The 25,714-nt window shown below is 39.6% G+C and overlaps 1 protein-coding gene across 3 annotated transcripts in view; it reads left to right on the top strand.

Moving 5' to 3' along the window:
- Positions 1-25,714, top strand: part of PELI2 (pellino E3 ubiquitin protein ligase family member 2) — an 80,470-nt gene that overhangs the window by 21,874 nt on the left and 32,882 nt on the right. For 2 of the 3 annotated variants that reach the window (XM_074908910.1, XM_074908909.1), the window contains exon 2: positions 5,660-5,789. In XM_074908910.1, the coding sequence (XP_074765011.1) occupies positions 5,660-5,789 (130 nt within the window). Of the gene's footprint in view, positions 1-5,659; positions 5,833-22,885; positions 22,896-25,714 lie in introns of all 3 variants that reach the window. The other variant, XM_074908908.1, reaches the window with a different exon arrangement.

The following is a 25,714-nucleotide window of genomic DNA, read 5'->3' as shown; positions in this document are numbered from 1 at the left end:
ACTAGCCTGTTGGTACAGAAGTTCTATTTATCTTTGCTTTTCCTATTTGGCAACATTTCCCAATGAGATTAAGTTTGAGAATAAGTTCACTGTTCTGTTTCACTGAAATTCTCAGAGAGCAACTGCTTGTTTTGTGAAGGTCTGATACAGAAAAACGTATCTGGAATAGACACTGTGTTGAAAAAAGAAGAAAATCGAACCCCACTCAAGTTATTTGTTGAAATAATACATCTGTTCTCCTAGATACAAAATGAATTGTTCAGTATGGTACAAGGGAGGGTGGTGTGAGGAGTATGAAGTATTGGCAGTGATGTTACATTAAAGGAGACACAAGTTCACTAATTTTGTTGTCAGTGTTACATATGTTGATGCTTTCTGTTTGCATTTTGATACAAACTAGCATGTGACTCTTTTCCTTTTAATCTGTGCTCAAGGGAGTAAATGTTTGGTGCTTCAGCAGAAGAGGGTTTTCCAGTTAGTCAGGACTTGAGTGTGCAGTTGTGAGAAGTCATGGGGCTGGGTATTGTGAAGGTGAATGATGTATCTTTAGACTTATAATGTTGTAGATGTCATGAGAACTGTAGACTCGCCAAGATGTCCAAAGGAATCTTTCCTGCCCTCTGTGCTGTTCTTCCCTTGTTGCTGACAGAAGTGCTTCTGTGGCTTTGCAGTGAACTGGAGAGTGAGGAATTGATGTGGTTTAAAACTAAATTTAAAGCATAAATCTGGTTTTGTTTCCCCTTCATCTGAACCAGAGAGAGAAGTAGCAGAAACAAACTAGCAAATGAAAGGTGGGACTGATGCTTTTGGCAGCAGCGTTGGCCCACACTAGTTCAATGATGGTGAAAATAGTGTAACACAGTTTATGTGCGGAGCATATACTACTGGATGATACTGAACATGGAATCAGAATGTGTTTAAAAGGAAAAATTCACTCAAGTCTGACTTCACTTCTGCAGCTTATTGTTTAGCACAGCAACGATGTGTTTTCTGTCACTCATGAGAGCTCTGGTAACAACTGAACTGTTGCATGTCAGCTGTTGATAGTGAAGTCTGAAATGGGATGGTTTGCACCTAAAAATGATGAAGTGTGCAGTAGATCTGTAAATAGTAGGTGAGGAAAGCAAAGTGAAATTACTCCTTTTTGTCCAGGGAAAATATTACCTGTGAAAACTATGTTTGTTCAGTTTGTAGTCTTTTAGGAGGTTGCTTAGGTATGGAGAAGTATTTAAGTTTTATGATTGTATTTTCATAGCGTAAAAAAACCTCAGCTATTTGCAGTAGCTTCTGTATCTGGTAGCTAATACATGTTGCGCTTCATTTTGAGGATGACTTCCTTGAGTTGAAGTCGAACTTTTCAAGGTGTGGGTCAAGATTTTTACAGCTCTTGTCCTAAATAGCATAGGTCTTGTTTATTCTTTGCCACTGGTTAAGCCTGATTCCTTTTAAGAAAGCAAAGCAAAAAAGCTCGTATAACAAGCCATCCCGCAAATGGTTCAAGACTTGTTGATGATTTCTGAAGTAGTCAAGTAGGTTCCTACAAGACTAGTAGAAAATAGGAACATGCCACAGTGTTCGGACTGTGGGAGAGAGCGTGTGTGGTCTTGTTCTCCAGACAGCCATGAATCCATGCAGAGGAGAGTCTTTTGTTACATATCCCAACCATGGGAAAAACTTAATTGGAGTTTGCATTTCATTATATACCGAAGTCTTCAACTGTTTGATGTAAATATGTAGGAAACTGGCTTTGATAATTATGGTGCCCATAGCCTATGCCAGCACCACTCCCTTATTTGCAAGGAGTAGTGCTATCAACAGAGATAATTATCCCACAAGGTTTCATAATGCAGGTTGTCCCAGTATCGCTGTCGCCGAGAAGCATCTGGAAAAAGTATAGGGCTGCTCTTACCACATGCGTTAGCCTGACATTTTGGAACATCTGGTGAACTTGAAGTGCCCTGTAGATCTGTGTGAGCGGGATGGTCTCAGAAATGGTCATTCTGTCTCTGAAATTTAGTTTCCTGGAACCATAGAATACTAGCATGGAAGGGATCATCTGGTCCAACCTTTCTTGGCAAAAGCATGGTAGAATTTCTCCTAGTTCATTTTATTAGTTGGAAAAGCTCATAAAATGAACTTTTTGGTGGGATGGAGAGTTCCAGCTGCAGGTTGTCTTTGGTAGTAGTGCTGGCCATCTTGCGAAGGAAAAAGCTGGCATGCTGGTGTGCTGGTCACTAAGGTGCATCAGGCTTCTGGAGCTACTGGAAGGGTGCAGGGAGAAGGGAAATGATGCGTGTGGAGAGCGGTTGTGAGAGGATTGGACAAGGAAGGAGCTTCTGTTTATGAAGCTCCTGTTGGCTGTGGGGAAGCAGAGTCTCCCAGTGTTCAGTCGTGGGGAATTTGTGGCCTTAGTCCTTGTCTCTCCTCTTCCTATGCAGTTCCATCCTGCTGCTGCCTGGGAGGAGGCACTTGTTGCTCACCCAGGCACTGCTCAGTGGAATGGCTGAGAAGAATGAAGTATAGGAGAGGACTGCTTCTCTCACTATCGTTTCTGTGCCAGTGCTTAGAAGAGCTGACTCGGCAAGGTGTGGGTGGCCGTGCCTGTATTCCTCCTCCTGAATGCTGAACCCCCTGTGTACTGCTGGTCAGCTCAGCTTAGAAAGGCAGAGACTTGCCAAGAAGTGAACGTGGGTCTGCTGCTTCAAGAGCAATCTTAGTTGCACTTCCCAGGACAGAGACGCTGGGCGAGTCGGTGGGTGCAGGTCCTGTTGCGGCTGACAGTATCCCATGGCATTGATATCTGTACATTTGGTATGTAGATTGTTTAGGCAGTGGCGAGGAAAGGTGTGGCCCAAGTGCCATGGGGAGGACTGGCTTGTGGCAAGCAAGTTGAGAGTCCTGGCCTAGAAAAGAATGAAGTCGTCTGCTGGCTGTGGAGAGGAGTCATATTCTCTGATGCTCTTTTTATTCTCCTGTAAAACACATACATATGCCTAGTTATTGTCCTAGCTCTTTTTACCAATGTCAGATCAAAATAAAACTTGCAGGTCTATAGTTAAAGTCTAACACATTGTAAAACTACCACTCAATTCCTCCTGCCCTTTTGTGTAAAGAAAACTTAGAAATTGGCACAAAGAAAACCTTCATGAAAACTTGTCAGTGCTAATCAGGATGGGTGAACTAAACTTTCACTTTGCTTTTTCTTGCTATTTAAAGTTTCCAGAAGGCTTTTTAACCTTGAGTGACTTCTTTCTCTTTTTTAAAAGATAATTAAATCCCACAGAGACCTGAAATGAAATCAAGTAGCCTTTCCCAATTGTAGTTGTTTTGTGAGGAAAAAACATGAGAAAAAACAAAATACCCCCCCTAGCCTGGCTTTAACTTTGGGTGGAACTACTTAAATTTAGTGCTGCTTAACAGTTACACAAATACAAAAAATTTAATTACAGAATATAAAGCTAGTGATGATACTACTATATATATATTTCTGAAGGAGTTGTTGCTTTTTCAGGCTTTCAGATAAAAATACTAGTAGAAAGAATGTTGTCTTCAGGCAGGTTAGGACTTGGCATGTTCATGGTAATATAGTGTCTTTGAAAGAAAGCATGTGTATATATCTAGGAAGATTCAAGCTGCAGAATCAAATCATTCCTATTTTGAGGGCTGGTATTTAAGCTGCCTGTGGATCGTGTTGATAGATCTTTCTAGGAATTCATCTCTGGTGACGAGGATCTGCTGTGTTAACTGAGTGCTACTCTTCTCTTGTGTAGGGTTAATAACAAGTTTCCAGATATCAATAGGTCTGGCATGAAATAAATTAGTTACTCCTGTTGTTTTCCTGCTGTGTTTGGAAATATCTTTTAATATTCCAGAAAAATACAGTAGTCTTCCCTACGAAAATGGAAGTGGGAAAACAATTTAAATTGTAGCCCAGCTGAAAAGCTCTTAACTTGGATGTATCTAGCATAATGTATTAAATATATATTTTAAAAAGTCTGTTTTCATGTTTTTAGAGTGCTTAAATTTGAGATTATTTCAATCTTAAATCTGTTCTTGTTTGTGCTCACAAACATTCAGCAGTCCTGCAGTTCAGACCACTGGTATTTAGACACTGTGCATGTGAAGTTTTAAACTCTTTCCCTGCGTGACACCAGCTGATCCTTGCCTGAAGTAGGCACTCAGCCTTCTGCAGGGCAGTGCTCCAGAGCCTGAACAAGGAGTCCGCTTGCCTTCATCCACTACAGATTTCTCATTAGTTTGCAAAAGGAGACAAGGCTCTCCAAGTGCGTTCTCTTGTTACACAGGCTAGTTAGTTACAGATACAGATGGTAATGGTAAGAAAAAAAAACCACTTCTGGATTACTCCATTTCTTTTCCTAGTCAGCGATTGTCATAGAGCAGCTCTTACAGCCTGAGCAATGAGTGACTATGAGCCTTCTGCAGGGCTACAAACAAATGATTTTCATCTGCAGATGCTGTGGTGGATGCAGAGCTGAGCTACTTTTAAGTGTATCTATAAAGAGTTCTCCTAACTTTAACATCTATTGCTTTGCAGGGAGTTAGTCACCTTTGAATCTTCTGCTTTCTTCTCTTTTTCAGATTCTTTTCCTGACTGTGATGTTAGCTTTTAATCATAAAGACTGTAGGAGAGGGGTATAGGTGATCAGTGTAGAATAGACCTCACCAGTGAGATTTACAAGTGGAATAATATCTGTAGTTCTTCAAGCAAAACTCTGAAATCTCTCAGGATCATGAATGGAAGGAGCATCTATGCAGTGAAGCCCTGAGATCTTCATAGACCAGTGGAGAGTTAGCAAGAATGTTACAGATGACAGTGCTGTGATGAGAAACATCTACCTGGCCTAAATCTTTGGGGTGGGCTGGCAGCGAATGCCATGTTTATGCATTGCAAAGAACTTGCCAGTTGATCCCTTCCCTGGAGAAGGAGCTGTGTTCCCTTGAGACCTAAGACTTCTCTGAATAATTAATATGTTGGGTCTCTGTCCTCCGAGAGAGATGAAAGAACTGTCGAAGGCTACCATGTTACACCCGATAAAGGAAGTAGTTGGCGAGTCTTCATATATAGTCACATGAATTAAAAACACTTGCATCATCTTTCCTTAATAATAGATGAAGCCTTTAAGATTAGAGGTTTTTTTAAAAAAAGGAAAAATCTCAACTAAAAAAGCATTCTATGTGAGTAAAATTCCCAATTGCTTAGTTTTACTTGCCCCTGAATTACTTTGTTTTTTCAAATCACCCATGTTCTTCCTCTTACCTTCTCCATTCCTGCATGAGATGTCGGGAAGGCGGATGGTAGGGTAAAAACATTTTAAAACTCCCCATGTTTTTAATTACAGAGAAGATTTTTTTTTTGTCTGCATTCCATAGATTCTAGAGGTGAAGAAGTGTTTCTGTGGCTAAAAAACTCAGTTTTTAATTTGTAGTTGATTACCTTATTAATGTTGAATACATTTTCAACCATTACTAGGTAGAGAATGTTAAAATGCTTATAATTCAGGAAACAAAATTTACCATGGTTGTTACTTTTTTGGTTTTGCCCGTGCAGTTGATGACAGGATATTGTGATGAAGTTGCTTCTCTTTCTATATTCCAAAGTGGTGGTGGTTAATGCCAAACTTCTTTTGTTCATTTCTAGGTATAATGGATCCCTCCCTAATGGTGACAGAGGACGCAGGAAAAGCAGATTTGCCCTTTATAAACGACCTAAGGCAAATGGAGTTAAGCCCAGCACTGTCCACGTGATTTCTACTCCTCAAGCATCGAAGGTATGCGACAGTGGGACAAACCCTGTTTTTCTAATGATCCTGGGTGGAGAACAACTCACATTTTACCACTGATTTACCTTGCTGCTGGTGCATTCTGTGGTAGTTCGATATGTTTGGTTCAATGAGAAGTCTGCAGTGGATTTTCTTTCTGGGGGTATACATCTTTAATCCAGTTACCTGTTTAAAATAGTATTTAACCTCAGGTATGAGATAGTGGGACCTTTCTGCCCTGTTCAGAAAGCTGACTGTTTAGTTTCTGAGCCATAGAGTAGTCAGGTGATGCAAATACAAAAAGAATTTTAATTTCTTTCTCACTGGAGTGTAAGATTGGTATGCCTCTTTCCTCTTCAGGAAGATAACTATCATGGTACAAAAAAACCATTGTGATCCTTCTGAGCCTTTCATTTTTTTTGCTAATAATGATATTGTATATGTTTTTACCTGAAGTTTAGTGTAGGTGAAGGTGGAAAAGCAGTAAATAGGTTAATATAGTAGCATACTAGTGTATAGAACTGTCCAGGTTAGACTTCTGGTGGTGGAACGTGTTTCAAGCTGCAAAAAGTCATGCTATCTCTTCTCTCAAAGTCTTTTTCCTAGCAGCAAAAAGTGATTAGAATTCAGGCCAAACTGGATGGGGAGTTCTGTGGCAACACTCACAAATTGGATGGTTTGTAAGAGGTGCACATCACTCGTGCCAAAATACATATCAGGGGAGAGAGAGAACCTATACTACTCTCAAAGTGTGTTGTCTAACTCAGACCAAGAGAAGAATATTGTTTAATACATAGTATAGGATTGTGTTTTCTAATACACACTGTACATAGAATACACCCAAACTTATCAAAATATGCAATATCAAGCTTGTTTTTTTTGAGATTATATAGGGCCTGCCTAATGCAGGTAAATATATACTGGGGTTAAAAGTTTCTGTAAATATTTTTTCAGTGTTTGTATTCTCAAAATGAATGCATTTGTGAGTTGAATCTTCCTGATGAAATCAACCTTCAGAATTGGCCTATATTTGTGTATTGGTTATTCTGGTCTGTTGTTTGAAGTGTAACAAATTAAAAAAAATGCCGTTTACAGAGCTGATGGAAATATACACATGTTCTCACCGGATTGGGACTACAGATAGTATTTCAGCATTTGAGTTGCAAAATATTTAAACACCTGGCAGACACCGCAAGGTATCTGGTTAATGTTCATGTACGTTATTGTAGCGCAGATAAAATGTGTGCTGTACAAATTAGTGCCATTATAAAGATAGCATAGAGTCTGAGACATTAAAGCCCCTCCTTTGAGGATTTGGATTCAGGTGGAGATGTCAGGTTGAATGTATTCCTTTGCACTTTCTCTGAACCCTTATAAAAGAGCTTTTGTGTATTTATACTGTTGTCTGGGGCAAGGCTGGTGGACGTGTGCCAGAACAGTGATGCAGTGAATTTCAGTTAGGGATCTTTTGATGCACAGAAAAGACACTTATGTTTTAAGATGCTTCTGTGGGCTTTTCTGACATTTTAGACACCAGAGCCTAAATCTGTTTTACTTAGGAATGTTTTCTGCATACAACTTCTGTAAATAATTGCCAAAACACAGACTAATAGAGAAAAGAGTGAGCTGCTTTGTTCTTAGAAAATAATGTGCAACTTGACCTCTAAAGTTTTGTTCTGCTTTCAGTCTTTCTGTCTTAATTCTTCTTTAAGTAAGATAAAACAGTGGGAACTTGTGCTGCGCAGGATATTAACAAGTTTCCTCCTTTTACATCCTTCCCTCTAACTTTTCAGATACCACTTCTTTGTTCTGCTTTGCTTGTCTGTGTAAACTGACTCTTTGAGTAGAAAGAAACGTGGTAGAGTACTGATGCTTTTTGGGTGGTGGATTTAGCAAAAGTGGGTAAAGCACTGACTGTCTCCATTTGTTTTGTCTCTGCTGTGGCATGGGTGTTTGAATAAGGTGCAATGCCGCTTTTGCGCTAATACCGTTAATGCAGCAGCTCAAGAACTGTAACTGTCACCAATTTTTAGTGAGTGTGTCAGCCTGAAAACTGCAATAGATCATAAGAGGATGCTTGTCATGTTCCATTGTCCATGCAGGTGTCAAGGACAGCTGGAGTAGCAATGGATTCAGTAGTAAATTTAGCTGAGCTAATTGCATATGAATCAGTGCCTTTTGTTTTTTCTGCTGGAGTGCTTGTTTTTTGCCACTCTGTGCCTTCTGGAGGTGCTGAAGACCATTTAGAATTCTTTGGCCTTCTGAGGGTATATGGTTATATTTTGGGGGAAAGCACTGCATGGGGTAATAAGTCTCAAGTTTTTTCAGAGTATTGTTAAAATATGCATGCATCTCTTCGACATTGTGCACTTGACTTTAAAAGCTATTTTATTAACTCTGTGCTTAGGCACCATTCAGGAAATTTTCTAGTGTTCTCTATTTTACAAAACTCAGACTGTTTGTTTGAGATGGGCTTTTTCCAGTATTGTCAAAATCGGTATTAATGTAAGAAAGGAAGTTTAAAACTCTTAACACTGTCTCTTGTTTGTCTGTGTGCACATGTTAGGGGGTGGGAGGAGGAAGCGTGAGACTTTTCATTAACTGTGTATGAACCTTATTCAAGATTTTAATAATCCCCTTTGCTAGACTAAAGAGTTTGTTTCAAAATCATCAAGACAGAGGGGAGGCCATTCCTTGCATTGTCCTTGGTCTCATGATGAAGACAAGGACTCTCCTCAGTCATGATCATATGATCTGTGAAAACCTTCCTCCAACTCCCAAACTTTTTGGTGTAAGTTTGCTACTAACTCATCATGACGTAGCTGGGATTGCTGATTTTTATTTTCAAGCAGTTGTAATGCTTTTATTTGGTTGAGTTGTCTTAACTATTTCTTCCAATGCACAATAATTAATGCTGTTCGAACTCCAGTCTAGGTCTGCTGGTGTCTGAAATGATTATAAGGTTTACTTGTGTAGAAATTTTACAGTGAGCGCTGAACTTCAAGTGAGAGGGGGGTGTAAGTTTTTTCAGAATAACTGCTTGGGAATGATAAGATAGGATACTAAAATTGAGTTTACTAGGTTTGAGGGGGAGGGAGTTATGGGAGGCGTTTTATTTTGTATTTTGGGGATTTGTGATCTGGTTTTGGTCTGACAGGAAAAGAGGCATTTGTAATTGAAAAAAACCCAGCTTAATATAGCTTAATATCACTGTAGAATAATATTTGAGGACAGTACATCTTTCTTACGGATCTTAAGCAGGTGAATAATATGCCCTGTCTAAATAAAACTGTACGATCCCAATTTCTGCTAAGCAAAGATGTTCATGTTCCTGTACATGTCCAATCTGTTGATTCAGTGGGCTGTTGGGTTAATGCTTCCCCCTGTGCAAACACAGGTGGATCTTCACTCCTTCACAGCTGTCACTAACTCCTTGTTGGATGTTGTTAGTTGGAGCTGTTCTTGTGGAGCAGTGAGAGAGAACCCTCAGCTCCATGTGTGGGGGCTGCTGGCAGCTGGCATTAACAATGAGGTTACTGGTGATGCTGAACACTCAAGTCATGACTTCACGTATGCATGCATTTAGTTTTCTTTATTGGTTTCTAATGCTTTGGAATTACTTCGATGGGTGAGAAGTTTAGGAAAAATTGAGGAGCTTCATGTGCAGTTACTTCAGGTGTGGCATTAGGAAGCATGAATTGTTGACATTAGCCCTTCAGGATTGCCTAGGATTACTCTGGAAGCATGGATAATTCTGTTGTAAAAGCTTGTACAGTATTTGAGACCTTCTAAAGTATTGAGTCAGTGGGCAAAAGAATATAACTATTAAGCACTAGTAGTACTTCTTAACGAGTGAATGTTGCGCTTTGATACCTGAGCGGTTGCATTCTTAATAGTGACTTGACAGAAGATTGTTAATGTCTCTCGAATTGCTGCGGAGTACAACCCCCCACATTTAATACCTTTTTATGGTGGTATGTCTTGGTATTTATTATGTCTGTCTGTCTTGGGATCAAAGTTTTCCTTTGGTAACCTGTGGTAGATAAAGACAACCTATTTTCTCCCCTATGAAATTACTATTTCAAGCTGACTGGAGAAGATCTTTCTGACTTCAAGTCCAATTACCTGCCGAGTTAGCTTCTGCTTTGTGCTGTCACAACAGCAGCTTGTATAGTCACTGGCTGGGTTCCTGCAGCTCAAATCAAGTTTCATGCTGCTACTGGAGAAGAACAAAATGCAGCCATACAAATAATTATTAGGTCGCAGAGGGAGCTGCAATTTGTGCTTTGAGTGACGAGAGAAAATGAAAGTATAGGATTCTTGTGATTAGTTACCTACTGTAGGTATTGCATCTGCTTTGACATACTTTGTGAATTTTGAGTAAAAAAACCCAGAAATCCTTTTGGCACTGATAGCTTTTTGGTGTTCACTCTGGATGAGAGCTGTGGAGCTCAGCTGCTGTCAGGAGGATACTGTGTCTGTCAGTGGTTTCTCTCCTACCTATTGGGCTTATTTATGGTGTAATCAGTTCATGGAACAATAATTTGTTCTGAAGTGACTTAATCACATGGGTATCTTGAGAGTCCCAAGGTATGCAGAGGCAGCTTTTTCTTGGCTCATCAGATGAATCTGCTTGAATAATAGTTTCTGCAGTGTAATGTCCTTTTCGTCTATCAAATGAGCATCATCTTAACATGCTAAGTCCCTATCCCCTTGCCCTTGCAAATAGTAGGGAATGGTTAGACAGAAGAAAATGGTTAGACCGAGGAAAATGGTTAGACCATTTTCATTAGTAGGGCTTAATAAATAACAACTGTTACTTGGTTTGAAGCTTTCCTTCCTGAGTTTTTGGGACCTATTTAGCAGAATGCATGTCAAAGGTTTTGGAAAATCATTTTACAGTGTTTTCTAACAAAAACCAGATGCTTAGTGAAAGAAGGGAAATTAAAAATTGCTGAGGACTACAACAATTATTTTTTTTTATGACTTAATGTTGGTTTTTGTTTTTATACTCTCCCTTCAGAGGGTAGACAAAAGATCAAAAAGTGCTTTTATTGTAAATTCTGTATAAACTACATCTGCTCTAAATTAACATTTAGAGCAGTTTCTGCTTGAATTTGGGTGCCCTTTGAAAGCAGAGGAAGGTGCAGCGATTGCCAGGGCTAGTGTTAAACTCAGGAGCGTTTGATTTCCCCATATGCTTCCACTTCACGTCCCGCGGGGAGCTGGGCTGTGTAACCCACTGCTGTGCAATATCTATCAGTTTGCAACTTCCTCTACCCTGTCAGAAATAACCTGGGGGACTTTGGTCTTGTGGTAATGAAGAGCTAGGTAAAGTAGAGACTATCTCAGCTGAGTTTCAGATGCCGTAGTGTAAGCGCCGATGCTGTAAAACCTTTGCTGCCCATCAGGGAATAGTCTCAATTGTTGGTGCCGCTGGAAAAACTACAAGTAGCATTTGTACTGCAGGCAGCAAAGCTACTTGTTTCACCGAAACATAACAATTTCGCTACTTATCTTCACGTAGCACAACTTGTTTAAAGCGATCTTGTTCCAATTTGAGTGGTTTCTGCATGCTTCCCCACCATTCCTCAGGATTTAGAGTGGAAATTTTGGACCACCTACTGTCGTGGTGAGGCTCTGTCCTGTTACACATTTGTTCTGTTAGGCTGGAATGGATCTGGTCTTAGAAATGCTTGTCTCCTGAGAGCTGGTCTGGTCTGAGCTTCCTAAAAGTTAGGAGAAAACTGGTTTTGGATTATATGAAGCTGGATGGACTGAATGTAATGTTCTGCCTGCATGGTGGTACTGCCTTTTGAACTTGCTGTTGGGGATAATGTATCACTGGGAGTTGGCCTTACTCAGGGAGACCCTCCCTAGAATATTAAGAAGTGATGACAGTCTGCTGTTGTGTCCAGGTGTTTGGGTGGGCTGTGCTGCAGCACAATTATGAACAGCCTGATGACTATGGGGGCTTGTATACAACTGTTGAAGAGTTTGGGACTGGTAGCATCTATAATGCAGGAATTCCTGGCTACTGTTTTGGAAACATGCTTTGTCACCTCTGTCTTGGGGGGGAACTTTACACAAGCCTGAAGTGTGACCTTCACATGAGCTTTGAAGTGCAAAGCCCCTGTAGAGAGAGACAGTTGGATTCTAGGCTGTATAGAATCTAGTTTTGTAGCACATATGACACAGAGAGCCTGTCCTTGACTGAGACTTGTACCACAGAACTGAAGATGGATATTCTGGCACTATCAAGAGGCGTAAGGCAACGTGCATCTTATTTTTGTTACCCTCTTTTTATGAATTCGAAAGTTCTCGGAGTATTTGTTGCTAATGATATGTATATAGGTTGTTTCGTGCTCAAAAGGAAGTGTGGTGACAAAAGGAACATGTACCTAATAATGTATGTGCTTTTCCTGTTGTCTCAAACTGTAATAACCAAATAAAATTGTCTTAAGTGGATGGAATGTTGTGTTTTGGAAAAATCAGGTAGCATATACTCCATCACAGCAGTATGGAACAGCTTTCCTAGAACAGAGGAGTTGGAACTGCATCAAAGAGTAGATGAGACTCCTATGCTCTAAGGCTTTGTTGAGAGGGGCAATTATTTTGAAAACATAGAAGGCAATTCAAGCTTCATGGGCCAACAGTAACTTTTCAAAGAAACAAACAGCTGCTATTCCTGTTTTACAAATTAGAAAATACTTATTTTCCAGAGTGTTTTGAGATTTTGTTGATGGAAAGAACAAAATATAAATATTTCTCTTTTTGGAAGTCTTTTATGACTACATCTGCAAAATGAATAATTTTGTCTGTTCACCAAGTGAAGTACTAGAGGGGTGACTGACTTGTGAGAGACTACAAGATGCCTTTTCCCACTGTTTGTAGGTCTCTTGTCTGAGACATGTTTATGCTTTCTTTTAGATGCAGGACTACTTTGTTTTGGGATCCTGCTGTTTTGCTCCTACTCAACACCAAAGACCTCACAAAGATTTTAGGAGAAAACAGGGAGTACTTTATCAGGATAATCTCTTTTGAAGGGATGTATCCCCAGCAAAGTGGTTATGGTGGATCCTTCATTTGCTGAATGCTCCAAGCTCTTTAGCACTGCATGCAGAAATTCTGTTATCTGTGTTTGGCAGTCATGAGAGCAATTCAGAATTCTTTAGCACTATGGGTTTGCTCTTACAAGATCACTATCTCTTTTTTGATCATCTCATGAGCTGTCCTTCCATGAAAACAAGCTTGTCTAGCCATTGGGTCTACATCAGAGCTTGTACTTACATGACCTCCGTGCAAGACTGTGTGTGTTGTGTACAGACTTGCCTTTCAGTTCTGCATGTCTCTTGTCCATAGTGATCCTGCCAGTACTTCAGGAAGTTCTGGACTCTGTGGATGCCTGGTGAGAGATAATGTGTGGGGTAATATATACTTTGGCCTTCTAATTTCAGTAGCAGTAGATGCCTATCGCTTTGACTTGAGGAAGCTCATTAAAGGCCCAGCACTGCCAGCTTGCTTGGTTGTACAGTACTGGGTTTTCCTCCAGCTCCGTATCAATGTGAGCTCAAATCTCTCCTACATGGAGTTCACCACAGTCAGGGAATGATGGATGCTTTCTCCTCTGCTTTTTGACACTGGCAAGCAAGGAGGGGTATCGGTTCCTGTCAAGCTGAAAAACTGTGGAATTGGGGCACTGAAGTCAGATTCGCATATTCCCCCCAGAACTTTGGCCTCCGGTGACTACCGGCCTGGCATTTGACTGGTTGCTCCTGAGAATGAGACTGGTATCTTAAGTGATCTGTCTTGAATTGGGATCATCCAGAAATGTTGCACACTCAGCCTTGGATGTTGGCGACTACTATTTTTGTGGTAGTTCCAGAGATTTCCCTGGGAACCATTCCTGTTTTCCAAGTTTAAGATACAGAGACATACTTTTCTTTCTCTTTTGCCCTAACTCAGGGTAAAGAAAGGGAAAGCAAACATCGGTTTGATTTTTATGTATTTAGTTTTCTTTTGTGGCTCCCATGTGACCAAAGAAACTTCAGTTCCAGGGCCTGTTGCGTAGTTACCTGTAGCTGCACAATTCAGTTTCTTCTCCCAGACTTCTCAACTGATTGGAGACGTAGATGACAAAGCACTCCCAGTGTGCAGCTTAGCTCTTGTGTCAAAGCCAGTACTGTTCAGCTTCTGGGAGGGATGTTGTTCTTGAGCAGAGGAATCTGAAAAGAACCTCAACTTCCCTGGCGGTATAAACCACATTTTATGGTTGCTCTGCAGCAAGTCAAACTTCTGGTTCTTATTGCTAGTTAATCTCAAATCTCAGTTAAGTTTAACTGACAAGATACTTTCTTGTGTAGGATCACACTTCCTCCAGGAATCAGGACTTTGTGGGACCAGAGTGTGCACATTTACATCCTGAATGATCAGGGTATTTCTGAAGCTGTAGGAGCTTGCTTGTTCCCCAGCTCTTAGGGGAATTCTCTATAGAAACCATTCTTTGGGTTTTAGCTGTAATTGGAGATTACCTCTGAGGATTAGAGCTTCTTGTCCCTTCCCCAGACAGTGCTCTTCCAAAGCAGCTGCTGGTGCTGAAGTTTTAATTTCAGCATAATGAGATTATTCCACCTTTTCCCTCCCTATCTTTATAAGGTGTATTCTTAAATGAGTTGTGCTGTCTTCTCGTTGGCATGACTGAATTCATAGGACCACAACTAACCTATCTCTACCACAAATGTCTGAAGGTTTGGTGATCTTCTCCTAGCTGTGTTAAGATCCATTGTGGTCTCTCTTGCGTTGAGATGACTGAACCACTCCTAAAGAATGGTTCAGCTCCTGACACTGGCCTTAGTTACATGTCACCTGTGTAACACAAAGCTCCTGCTGATATATCTGGATGTTGTACTTGGAAAAAGCTATCCTTCAGTCCTTGGGTTAAGTGTGGACTTTGGGAGACCTTTTTTTTGCGCAACTGGGTCTTTGGATAGTTCTGCTTGGACGTAAGCTGATCACACAGATAGCAAACCAACCTCTCTCTGAAGCTCTTTCCTTCACAGTATTTTGACCATACATCTGTTTAACATGCAGTCTCCTCCGGAGTCCAGAATTCCAGAAGATGTAATTCAGGAGATCATGTGGTTGAGAGAAGGTGAGGGAGAGGTGTGTGTTTTGTGCTCGAGGCTTTAGAGTGCTTGGTGGGTGTTATTAAGGCAAAACTTTTTATCTGTACTGCATGAATGCAAAAAAAGTGCATGAATGATCAAAAAAAATCTTCAACAATTATGGGCTGACTTAACTAGTTTGCACATTTGATAGTACTGTATATCCAAACCTTACTAGTTTTGAATTTTATGCAAAGCAGGTTTGGAGGAAATACTAAATAGGACAGTGACTGCAAACCCACAAGAACTGGAAAGAGGACTGAAAGGAACTTTGGGGGAGCTTTGTGGATTACTTTTGACTGCTAGCTTTCATACAATGACAGTTACTGTTATGAACCTCAGACAATAGAGTACTGTGTAAGACACAAATTCTTCCTCCTCCCTGTTTTCTTGTGCTAGCATTTGGTTTTCCACACCATTTTCTGTCTGCTTCAGCCCACCACAGAATCTTTCACTGCCGAAGGTCAGCAGTAAGGCAGTGCCTTGGTGGTCCAGGTGGGAGGCAGGCAGGAACAAAGCTGACCTCGCTTCAGCATGGGCAGCTGCTCTTATTTTGTTCCAAATGGAAAGCTGGCCTTGGAAAGCTGGGTTGCGAAACTTCTAATAGCTCATAAAGTGTTCTCCCTAACTCATCCTTCCCCCTCAAAGCTTTCTCAAATCTTTGGTATTTTGTCACAAAATTTTACTGTACTGCTGCTCGAGCGTAATAAACTGTAAGTCAAAACAAAATGTTTGCAGTTTTATTTAACATGGGCTGTCTTTTGCATGTCTTAAAACATCACTCTTGTTATGATCTTGACTGTTATTGGGAAGGTCTAACCCTATTTTCCTTGGTTAAAAATATCTTGGTTATTTAATGTGGTATCTTAGTATCTTTGTACTACAGTAGCAGATACTGCTGGAGTTGAGAGTATTACTGTGGCATTATGTGATGCATATAAAAAACAGGGCTCTTCCTCAGGAACTTTTTTCTAGAAGTAGTAGAAAAGCCATTTCATAAAAGAAAGAAGTTGATTATCTGTTAAGTTCCTTTGGATGTGTGAATTTACCCAAGGTCTCAAGTAGGTAGAAAAGATCAGGGTATTGATTTAAGGTAACCCCATTCATTACTCAGAACTTTTCCAGAAGTGTTTTTGTCAAATACCTAGGTAATGTACATATTTAGATGATGCAGTATATGCTTTACATGTGTTATCCTAAGCTGGTTTTATGGCTTTTGCCATGGACATATTTTAGACATTGGGAAAAAAGAAAGCATTATAATTGTTATTTAGAGAATAGAATTTTTTGACAGAAAGTATTTGTAGCTTTACATCAGTCAATATAAAACTTGTTACAATAAAATTTGGGTAGAGAGTTCATTCAGTAAATCTAAACAGGAGTATATGTTCTATACCTTGTATTTTGTTCTGATATTGGATGTTGGATGACAATAACTACTTTACAATCCATTGTTGAAACCCTTTACCAGAATGCTTTCTTCCTTTTTGCTGTGGAGTTTAATTCCAGATCTTCAAGTTCAGAAGGCTTTTTCCTGGGGAGTGGGTGTGAGAAACATCCCCGAATGCTGACAGATCAGCCTGCACCTCCCCTGCAGACCTCTGACATCCAGGTTTATTTCTAATCTTTGGTGCTTTTGGATTAATCTTCCTCTATTACCAGTATGTGCATACTTCCTGCTGTCCTGTTTTCCTCATTTTGTAAATTCTTGATGTGGAACACTGTCTAATGCTTTGGAAAGTCAACATTTACATGATAGTGGTGGTGAAGCAGTGGCACTGCATCGCTTGATTCCACCTTAAGGAGGGATTTCCCTTCCTGCAATCTTTTACTCTTTCCAGGTGAAGATGTACTTGCTAAAATGAGAAAGTAGGGCCCTAATTCTTTTCTCTGTGATTGAGTAAACGCTCAGGAATTCTGTGTAGAAAATACTCTGATTAAACTTTAGCCATAATGATAAATGAAAGTACACATATGCATACCAAATACAGATGACAAGAGGGAACACCAGCATATAGCATGTCAGTGTGAATATACTGAGGGTTTTTTCAGACTGAAGTAGTAATTGATTTTACTTGGTGGCAGTGAAGGTAACCACATTTAGCCTTAAAAGCACTAAATCACTTTGAAACAGGAGTGTCACCATCCTAGGTCAGAGGGTTGAATGGCTTCAAACAAATCTCTGAAAAGGAGATGATTTTGGAATGTAGCAAACAGTACCTCTGCCTCAGGTAGAATTGTGGGCTATGCAAATGCTGAGAGGTGATAGTTCTGCCTCAACAAGCAAACATTACAGCTTTCATGAAGCAGCAATCCTTTTTGTTCTAGTGTTTTGCCACATTAATGCTCTGCCATCAACACTGCAGCTAAGCATTATGTGAATTAGATGATCTCTGGTACCCAAATAATCTTGCTCCCAGCTCTAACAATCTTGCCTAGGTTTGCTCTGAATAAGCCACTTTGCACTAGAAAGCACCACAACAGTGCTCAAAGGTGGATACAGTGGAGATAGTCCATCACTTCGGCAGCCTCGCTGTTCCAGCAACTTGTGGAGGTCACTGAAAGGAGTGTCAGGGCCATTAAGGCTTGAGTCTGAGACTGACACCTCTGTTGACACACTTGCTCTATGTGTGAAGATGCTGAAGCTTTGTCTGTGCAGATTTAGTCTGTATGCCAGTGGAGTCTCAGCTCAGCTGAGCAGCATGTGCCTGTTTTAGAACAAACTGGTTTGGTCAAGGCTCCATTGACTCAGTAGCAGCTTAGACATCTGATGTGTACAGTAGGTCGTATCAATTTAGGTATCTTAACTGCTGATTTAACTCCAGCTGAAGGTGACCAGAAGGACCTCTAGCATGTTTGGGTACAGTGGATATTTGACATTTTGGGAGCTGCTTTGTCCTTCAGTAATTTTTCTGCCAAACACTCAATGAATATCTGCAGAGTCCTTTTTTTTTTTTTTTTTTTCTTCCCTGTACTCCTGCCAAGATTCAGATAATCTTTGTTTTGAAGTCAAGGATGTCTTCAAGGAAATGTCATACTCAGAATCCTTTGTTTATTGTGCAGGGCTGGCTTTATTAGCCCTGAATGCTCTGTCTTAAAGGCAGTACTTCCTTGGCTTTCACTTGCCAACCTGTGAACTGAGTTGTTAGTACTAGTAAAAGTTAATAAATCATAGACACCTTGACTTTGTCTAATCAGCCTGTTCAGTGTTCCAGGATTCTCAATCTTGTTTCTCAGGCTTGATTAACAGCAAGGAGAGTGCACTTAAAACACTTGTTACAGGTACATAATGTCTCTTCCATATCATTTGTATAACTTTTTCTGTTGTGTATGGATATGTATTTTAAAGATAATGAAGATAGAGTCATTTCTTCTTAAGATGGAAAGCCTCCTTATTTACTAAGGACCCACAGTCTCATTTCAATGATTGGCCAAAGCCTTCACATTAATTTGACATGGTGGTTTGCTGCTTATGCACTTTATTTTTGGGTTTGGGGTTTTTTTGTTTATGCATTGGTCTAGATACCACACTCATCTTGTTACTAAAATAGATGACTAGTGTTAAAGAAAGGAAAATTATAACCTATTGGTGGGGCATGCAATTTACAGTTGCAACCCTTTTTCATGAAACATCTCAGAGACATTTAAATCTGTTTACTGCCTGCTAACTATAGCCGGTATGAGGTTTGAATCCTTTCATGCAGGCTAGTGGAAGACTTGGAGTGGAGTAAGATTCACCTTTGATGGAATTTGTTAATGTAACTTTGTCAACAGGAAGCAATAGCCTGTGGAGTGGAAAGGCCAAAAATGTACTAAAAGTCTTGGCATTGTCAGTGCTGTATTAATCTAATTTATGATTGTGCCTTGCTGTAGCAGTTCTATATTAATAGTTTGTTATACCTAGTGTATGTTTTGCTTCACACTGAGGTGAAAACACCTTGCCTTTAAGATAGGGATTGTGGTTATATTAAAGTGCTTTTGGCAGAAACTAAGATTGATACCTTTCTGGGGCAGGTTGTCTTCTCATCAAGTATGCAGTTTGGTTGGTTGTCTGTGTAAGCAGAGTGAAGACGTGCTCTCTGATGTGGTGGTACAGGTGAATTGCTCTAAAGTTGTTGGGTTGGGAGTTAGTTCCTAACTTTGCCAAGATTTTAAAGCATTAAAAATTTGGTCTGAGGGGTGTTGCATTAAATGCTTAAATTGGCATACAGGATTGGGCGGTGATATAGTTTTGGAAGAGTGTATTCTAATAACTTTTTAGGAGAAGACGACATACAATGTGGAAATAAGCTGACAAAAAGCTTGTGGTTTGTCTCTTCCCTTATGCATAATCTCCTGCACATCTTACAACAGATATAATACACAGCTTGAAGTGGGCCTTTGATTTAATGAATTGGCTTGAAAGGATGGGTTAATGCCCTTCTGCAGTTATTCTCCTTGCCAGCACACCTCCCCTCTCCCATCCCCTGCCAGTTACCCATCTTGTGCTGCTCCTTTACTCTGTGCTCTTTTGTCACTGGGAGGTAAGGGACACCAGGAGTCTTGAGGCTGTGGTTTTTGTTTTGTTTTTTTCTAGTTGGCCTATGGTGGGTATCAGTGAAATGCGTTTGATCTCTTTAGAAAAACATTGCTGAACATTTTCTTTTTGGAAAGAAAAACGTTAAAACTGTACTCATGGGTTTTTTTAAAGAGAATTTTCCTTCTCATTTTGCATTTAATATATAAAACATATATGCACTGTGCTTAGCACTCACTACTGTTGTAGAGCCTTGTTCCTACTGGAATACATCAAGTAAAAATAGTCCAGTTTACTTAGGAATTGTGAGGCTTGATGTGTCCCAGTTTTCGTTTGTACCACTAACACTTGCACAGTGCTGATCCATCGCTCCATGTTGGTAGCATTTGAGTTTTGTTTTTTTTTTTCGTCTTGAGCTGGCAAAATGTGAAACTTGTTTTTAGCATAGCAAGTTTCTTTCCTTGTCTCTGAACAAAAATTATGGCAGTGTAGCAACAGAAAGGGAGGGGGGGTGTTGATGGAATATTCACATATAACATTAGATCTGGAAAAGATATTTTAATAATCTGAAATGTAGAACTACGAATTGTTCTCTTAATCATTTGTTTTCAATGCCTGGGATCATGAAAGTAGTTCAGAACATGGTTCTGGCTTAAATCCTAAAATTGTCATTGAATCCTAGTTTTGAATCTTCATGAATAAATAGATCTTAACTTTGTAAAGCAGGAAATTGTAGGAATTTATTGCATTGTTGTTTGTTCATGTTTTTGTGAAGAGTGAAGGGGAATCTTGCAGTAATAAACATGCTTCTATAATTAGAATATTAGTTACACTAGATTATCTCTTCGTTTGACTATTTCATACTGCAAATCAGTACTTCATATGCTTTGCTAAGTGAGATGCACAGAGGCAAGCATTAAAAATTACATGTTACAGTTGACTTCAAACTCTTCTGTTTTTATATTTTCCTTGGTACTGAGGCCTTTTGCTACTGAAGGGAAAAACGTAGGATACATGCTGTTCTCTCAGAGCTATCATTTCCTCAAAACTATTATTTTGCTTGGAAGCTAGTCTGAGCACAAAGTGTCAGTCATCTATCTGTGTGTCTAGCAGAACACTGATTTGTGATCTCCTAGTGTCGCAAATAAAATGAGTCTTTCCAGATCCGGACAGGATTTCAGCTCGTTTTTTCTGTAGCGTTTGCACTGGAGAAGCTTTATAGTAACAACTCAGCTTTTTTCCTCCAGAAGGAATGTCTGTCTTTTGTTCTTACAACTTAAGCGCATTGTTCTTTAATGAATGCCTTTTCCATAAGTGCTGTGTGGGTGTTCTGTTTGTTTTTTAACTAAAAATAAAATAAAAATTTTTTAAATCTTGCATTAATTTGTGAAATTGCGTTTGAACTTCCTAACAGAAGTTAGGCAGGTTGATATGCAGCGATACAAAGCTGCAATTATCTCTATCTTTGCGCTCCCATGGGACTTCATTAAAGTGGCTCCTCTTTAGCTGCTTCTGTTTCCTGGCATGGTGAAGTTCAGGATTCAGCAGAGACAACAAATATTTTATTCTGTGTAGTATTTCATACCTGCAGATGGAACATTTAACCACCCTTTTTTTGTGGTTCTTGTAGCAACAGGAGAATCTGTGTGAGTTCTGACAGGCCTAGTATTTAAACCTACTTGTTTGATAGCAGTGTAGCAAAAATATCGACTGTTTTGCTGCATCAGCTCATTCACTGTTAGCTAAAGACAGGGACAATTGTGTTTCTGGCTTTAAAATGGTGTATTTCTAATATTGCTTCATACAGTTTGACAGGCACTAAATACTTTAACTCTTAACCTTATGCTATAATAATTTCGTGATGGGATAGTGTGCATCTAAACAGGCTTTTCTGAAATTTTAGATTTGATAAATACCTTCCCTTGGGGTTGATTAAGACTTCAGACCTTCCAGGCTGTTAGTTACGCATTGTAGTAACATCAGCCTCTTCAGGTAGTGATTTGTCTTTTCGTAACACTTAAACCTTCTTTAATTTGACATTTTTAGCTATCACATCAAAGCCTAAGCCTCACTGTAAGTCTGTAATAAAGATGCTTTGGCTTACAGATGCAAAAACTATCTGATGCTTACACTTTCCGCTGTGTATGTGTCAGTTGGCCACTTGGTATTTCAAGACCTGTTAAATGATTAAACTCCATATAAATCATATAAGAATTTTTAAATGTATAATTAAATGCTCTTTTTTTGCTTACGTATTTTAGTGGGGCATAGTTCTTTTTCCATAGAGTATATGGCAGTATCTTTGCCAGTGTTTAAGTGTTGAGTGCAAGTCCGGGGAAACAAATAATTTATATGTGCATTTGTAGCTCCTTCTTAAGGAATGTCTATAATCTTTTGAAAAGAATGTGCTTAAGTCACTACCTGCAATTCATGGTACTCTCTTTGTGCCTGGAAAATGAATGTTAACTATTGTTCAATATTTATTTTTAGAAACAGAAGTGATATGGGGTGATCTCTCCAAAATATTTATCTTGAAAGAGAGTATGTCAATATATAGATTTGGTACCATGCAAAGCCTGGCTTTCTCAGACTCTCTCAGCAAGGAGGAGGGGGAAAAAATATACCATGACCAAAGAGAATTAAATGTTCTAGTGTTGTGCATTATTTTGTTCCATTTCAGTGGAAGACAGGACTATGTGAAGGATGACCTTAATTTTTTTTGCTAGTGAGATTGTCATCTGGGTTGAAGACGGTTTAGAGCACTGAGGAGAACAGTCTACGGTAAGTGTGTTAAGGAGCATATGCGAGACTCATTCAGCAGGTTCTAGTCCAAAGAAATTCCTTGCTTGCCTACATAATAATGCAAGGAATCTCTGTAAATCATCACTTGAGAAGAAACTTTCTTTGGCGTTTCTGTAACTTGCTGAGGATTGGTGTAGGTGAAATGCTGAAGTTTCAGAAAGTGTATGGGGAAGTAGGAAGGGGGAAATGTGGTATTCTAAACTACTTACCCTCCTGTTTGTTGAGGGAGAGGGCAGGAGCACAGCATGAGTGCCACGATCTAGTTCCTCATCCCTAACAGTTGGATCAGGCCCCTTACAGTATCTTTCCTATAGTTAAAGTAATGAGATATTCTTCAAGAGGAAGAACGTGAGAGCGCCTGGCTGTGTTTCCTTCCCAAAGGTAGGTGTGCGTGATAAAGCTTGCACAGCTCTTCTTCAGTGCCTCTTCATCCCTGTTCACACATTCATTGCCTGTGTTTGGGGAGAAAAGCAGAACCGTGTGTGTCTGTTCACTGGAGGGTTATAAGGTGAATCCTGGATTACTGAGTAGTACTAAGAGAAAACACTTTTAAATGAGTGTGTTTCCAAGAATCCTAAGTGGCCAGAGAGAGAGCACACGCTGGCTTGGTAATTGCTTACTAGTATTAGAGCAGTGGGGGAATTCCTGGAGAGTTTTAATGGTCTGCTAAGAGAGTGAAAAGGTAAACTGGATGATTAGGGTCTGGAGTTGAATTTCTTGTAACCCCACATACAGAATGGGAATGTGGCGCTAGTGAACGGTTCTGTGGAATGAATTTTTCTGTGAAAAGCACAGAAAAATGTGCTTTTACTGATAATCTACTGATTTATACGGGACCTCAGCATGCAGTTTGATTAACTCTATCAATACCCTGTTGCATATAGTTCCAAACAGGTTTCTGTCGTTCAGCTGCCTGGTGATAACGGTCTGACTGTGCTGTTACTATGGTGAATGTGAGGAAGCTTCCATGTTTTTAACGGAGGAGGATAAAATAACTGCTAGTGTCCCACAGTATTGTGTGACACTGAAGGTGAGAATTGTATGTAAGGGTAGCAGAACATCTGGTGGATGATAACTTGTGTATTATTTTCCCTATTCTTTAAGATTTGTTATCTTTTAGTAGATGATGTTCTGGTATGAAAAGTCATGAAGAGAGAAATGGGAAGGAGCTCTATGTGTTATCTTAGCTGTTATTAGCTGGCTATTAATTATTTTAAATCCCAGTAAATTACTTGCAAAATTTAAATTCCAGAGCTGATTACTAATGGGATTCCGTAGCAGTAAGCAACTTGCAGTGGTAAACGCGTAATAGGAAAGAAAAGGACAAAGAAAACCCCAAATAACAAAACTCACAAAATCCATATGAGAAAACTGATAGCAGTTCAACTGTCAGAAGGGTAAATAAAACAGAGGTGGCTGCATAGAGTGGTTTGGATGGCTTGGTGATACAGGTTTTTGGAAAAGGCCTGTTATTTGTAATCTAACTATAACCAAATACTGCCAAAGTGAAGTATTTAGAGGGTTTCAGTAGGGTCTGTAGCTATTGCAGCAGGGATTGTATCTTGGAAAACAGTTTTCTACAATCAGTAAAAAGGAGTAATAGATTTCCTGGATGAAAAGAGCAGTACCAGGAGTAAGGGAATGGTAGCACCTTGCAGTCTATGTTGATGGGGCTGCTTAATGAAATACTGCATGCAGTTCTGCTGTCAAATTTTCAGAAGCATTTTGAAAAACTGGGGAGGATGCAAACAGGAGCTGCAAAAATGATTTGAAGAAGGGAGTAGAGAGACTCTGACTTGTATAGCATCAAATGAGAACTGGCAGCTTAAACTAGCTATTCTACAAGTTACCACAGCTACTCGAGAAACTGCCATTTCTGTGACAGAAAGTGGCTCTCAAATTTGCTTCTGAACTGCAGCAACTGCCTGGCAATTTTAACTTGCTGCTGTGTGAAAGCTGAAGCTCCTTGAAGAAGAACAGTCTGTTTTGCTTCTCAAAGACTGCTGAGCTCTGTTAGTGTGCATCCTGCGGCCATGAAAATCCGGGATACTAAAAGGCATTCTGTTCTAGCAGGAGAATCAATAACGAGAGCTAGAAGGTGAAGCCAAACCAACTCAAATGGGAAGCTTTTTAGGAGAACGGTTAACTGTTGGAGCAAGCTACTAAGAAAGATGACTTTTAATATCTTGATGAAATCAAGTTGGCACGGAGCAGATTGAAAGATCTTAGCCAAACACAGTGTACTTAAAAACCAGTATGAGGACAACTGGATGAAATTGGGAGATATCTGGTATGGGGGAAGATTGGAGCTGATAAAGGAATTATAATTAAGATTTTTAAACTCTGCATTGGTTAAAGTGCTCTTTTGAAAAGATTGATATTAAATACACAAAGGTACTTGGTTATTGTGAAGCAGGTGTTCCCTGTTCTCCATAAACTCAGGGTGGGGGGTGAGGTAAATTGTGTCGCAGTTAAGTGTGATGTTGTTTTAAGAATGATGGAAGACGTTCTTGTGTTACAGTAGCCACTGTTTGCAATGCATGAAACTGGATTTGGAGGGTAATGGGTCTTGTAAAACCAGATGAGGGCTGTTTGCGAGTAAATGCCAAAACTGAGACTCTTTTAGGTGTAGAAAATGATAGTGCTTAAGTAGAGAGAATAATATCTGTGTATACAGTGTGGATCGAAAACCTGGGAAGCATTAGTCTTGGAAGATTAAAGGAAGATAGCGGCTTTATTGCCCATATGTGATTTGTAGGTTCAGCTCTGTCTGCAGAGGCATCATATTGCAGGGAAGGAGGTAAGAGCCTTTGCCTTCATGGATGTGGAGAAACCCTCTCAGCTGCTGGGGCGCTTTGTTTCTGGTGCTTCATTAGACAAGGCAGATGCCATCCATCTTTAACAGAGCAGAGATTTAAGAGATTATTTGCTACTCTTATAGAGGCTCAAAACCAAAAGCTGATACCAAAAAAATCCTCAAACTGAAGTTTGTATTTAATCTGCCAAGTTGTAAATTTGGAATGATACTTTATGTAGTATAAAGTCATCGTTTATAATATACTGTAAATTTTGGTTTATAGCTTCCACCATGATTTTAAATCCCTGTGTTATCCCTACTTACTGACCTAATTTAACAGTCAGAGGGTGAATCTCTTGAACGAAAATAATTTTGTATCAGTTGTCATGTGCAGAAACTAAAAGGCTGAGATGAGATGCTTTGATAAAAACACTTCTTATCAAATTATTATATATAACTGTTGTGGTTTGAACTATAATAATAATAATAATAATGCAGGTTGATACTGCATGATAGATTAATGTAGTTGGAAAAAACCCTTTTAGTTTGTGAAATGTTTTATACTTAGTACCTCACTCACTAGACTTTCTGTTAATGAATGAATGCCATTATCCCAGAGATTTGCTAAAGCACGGGAGAGTCCATACAAAAATTA

Source organism: Athene noctua, chromosome 6 (genome assembly GCF_965140245.1).
Source record: "Athene noctua chromosome 6, bAthNoc1.hap1.1, whole genome shotgun sequence".
In the NCBI taxonomy this organism is placed as follows: Eukaryota; Metazoa; Chordata; class Aves; order Strigiformes; family Strigidae; genus Athene; species Athene noctua.
Note: the sequence above shows the minus strand (reverse complement) of the source record. Positions and strands in the feature narration are given on the sequence as shown.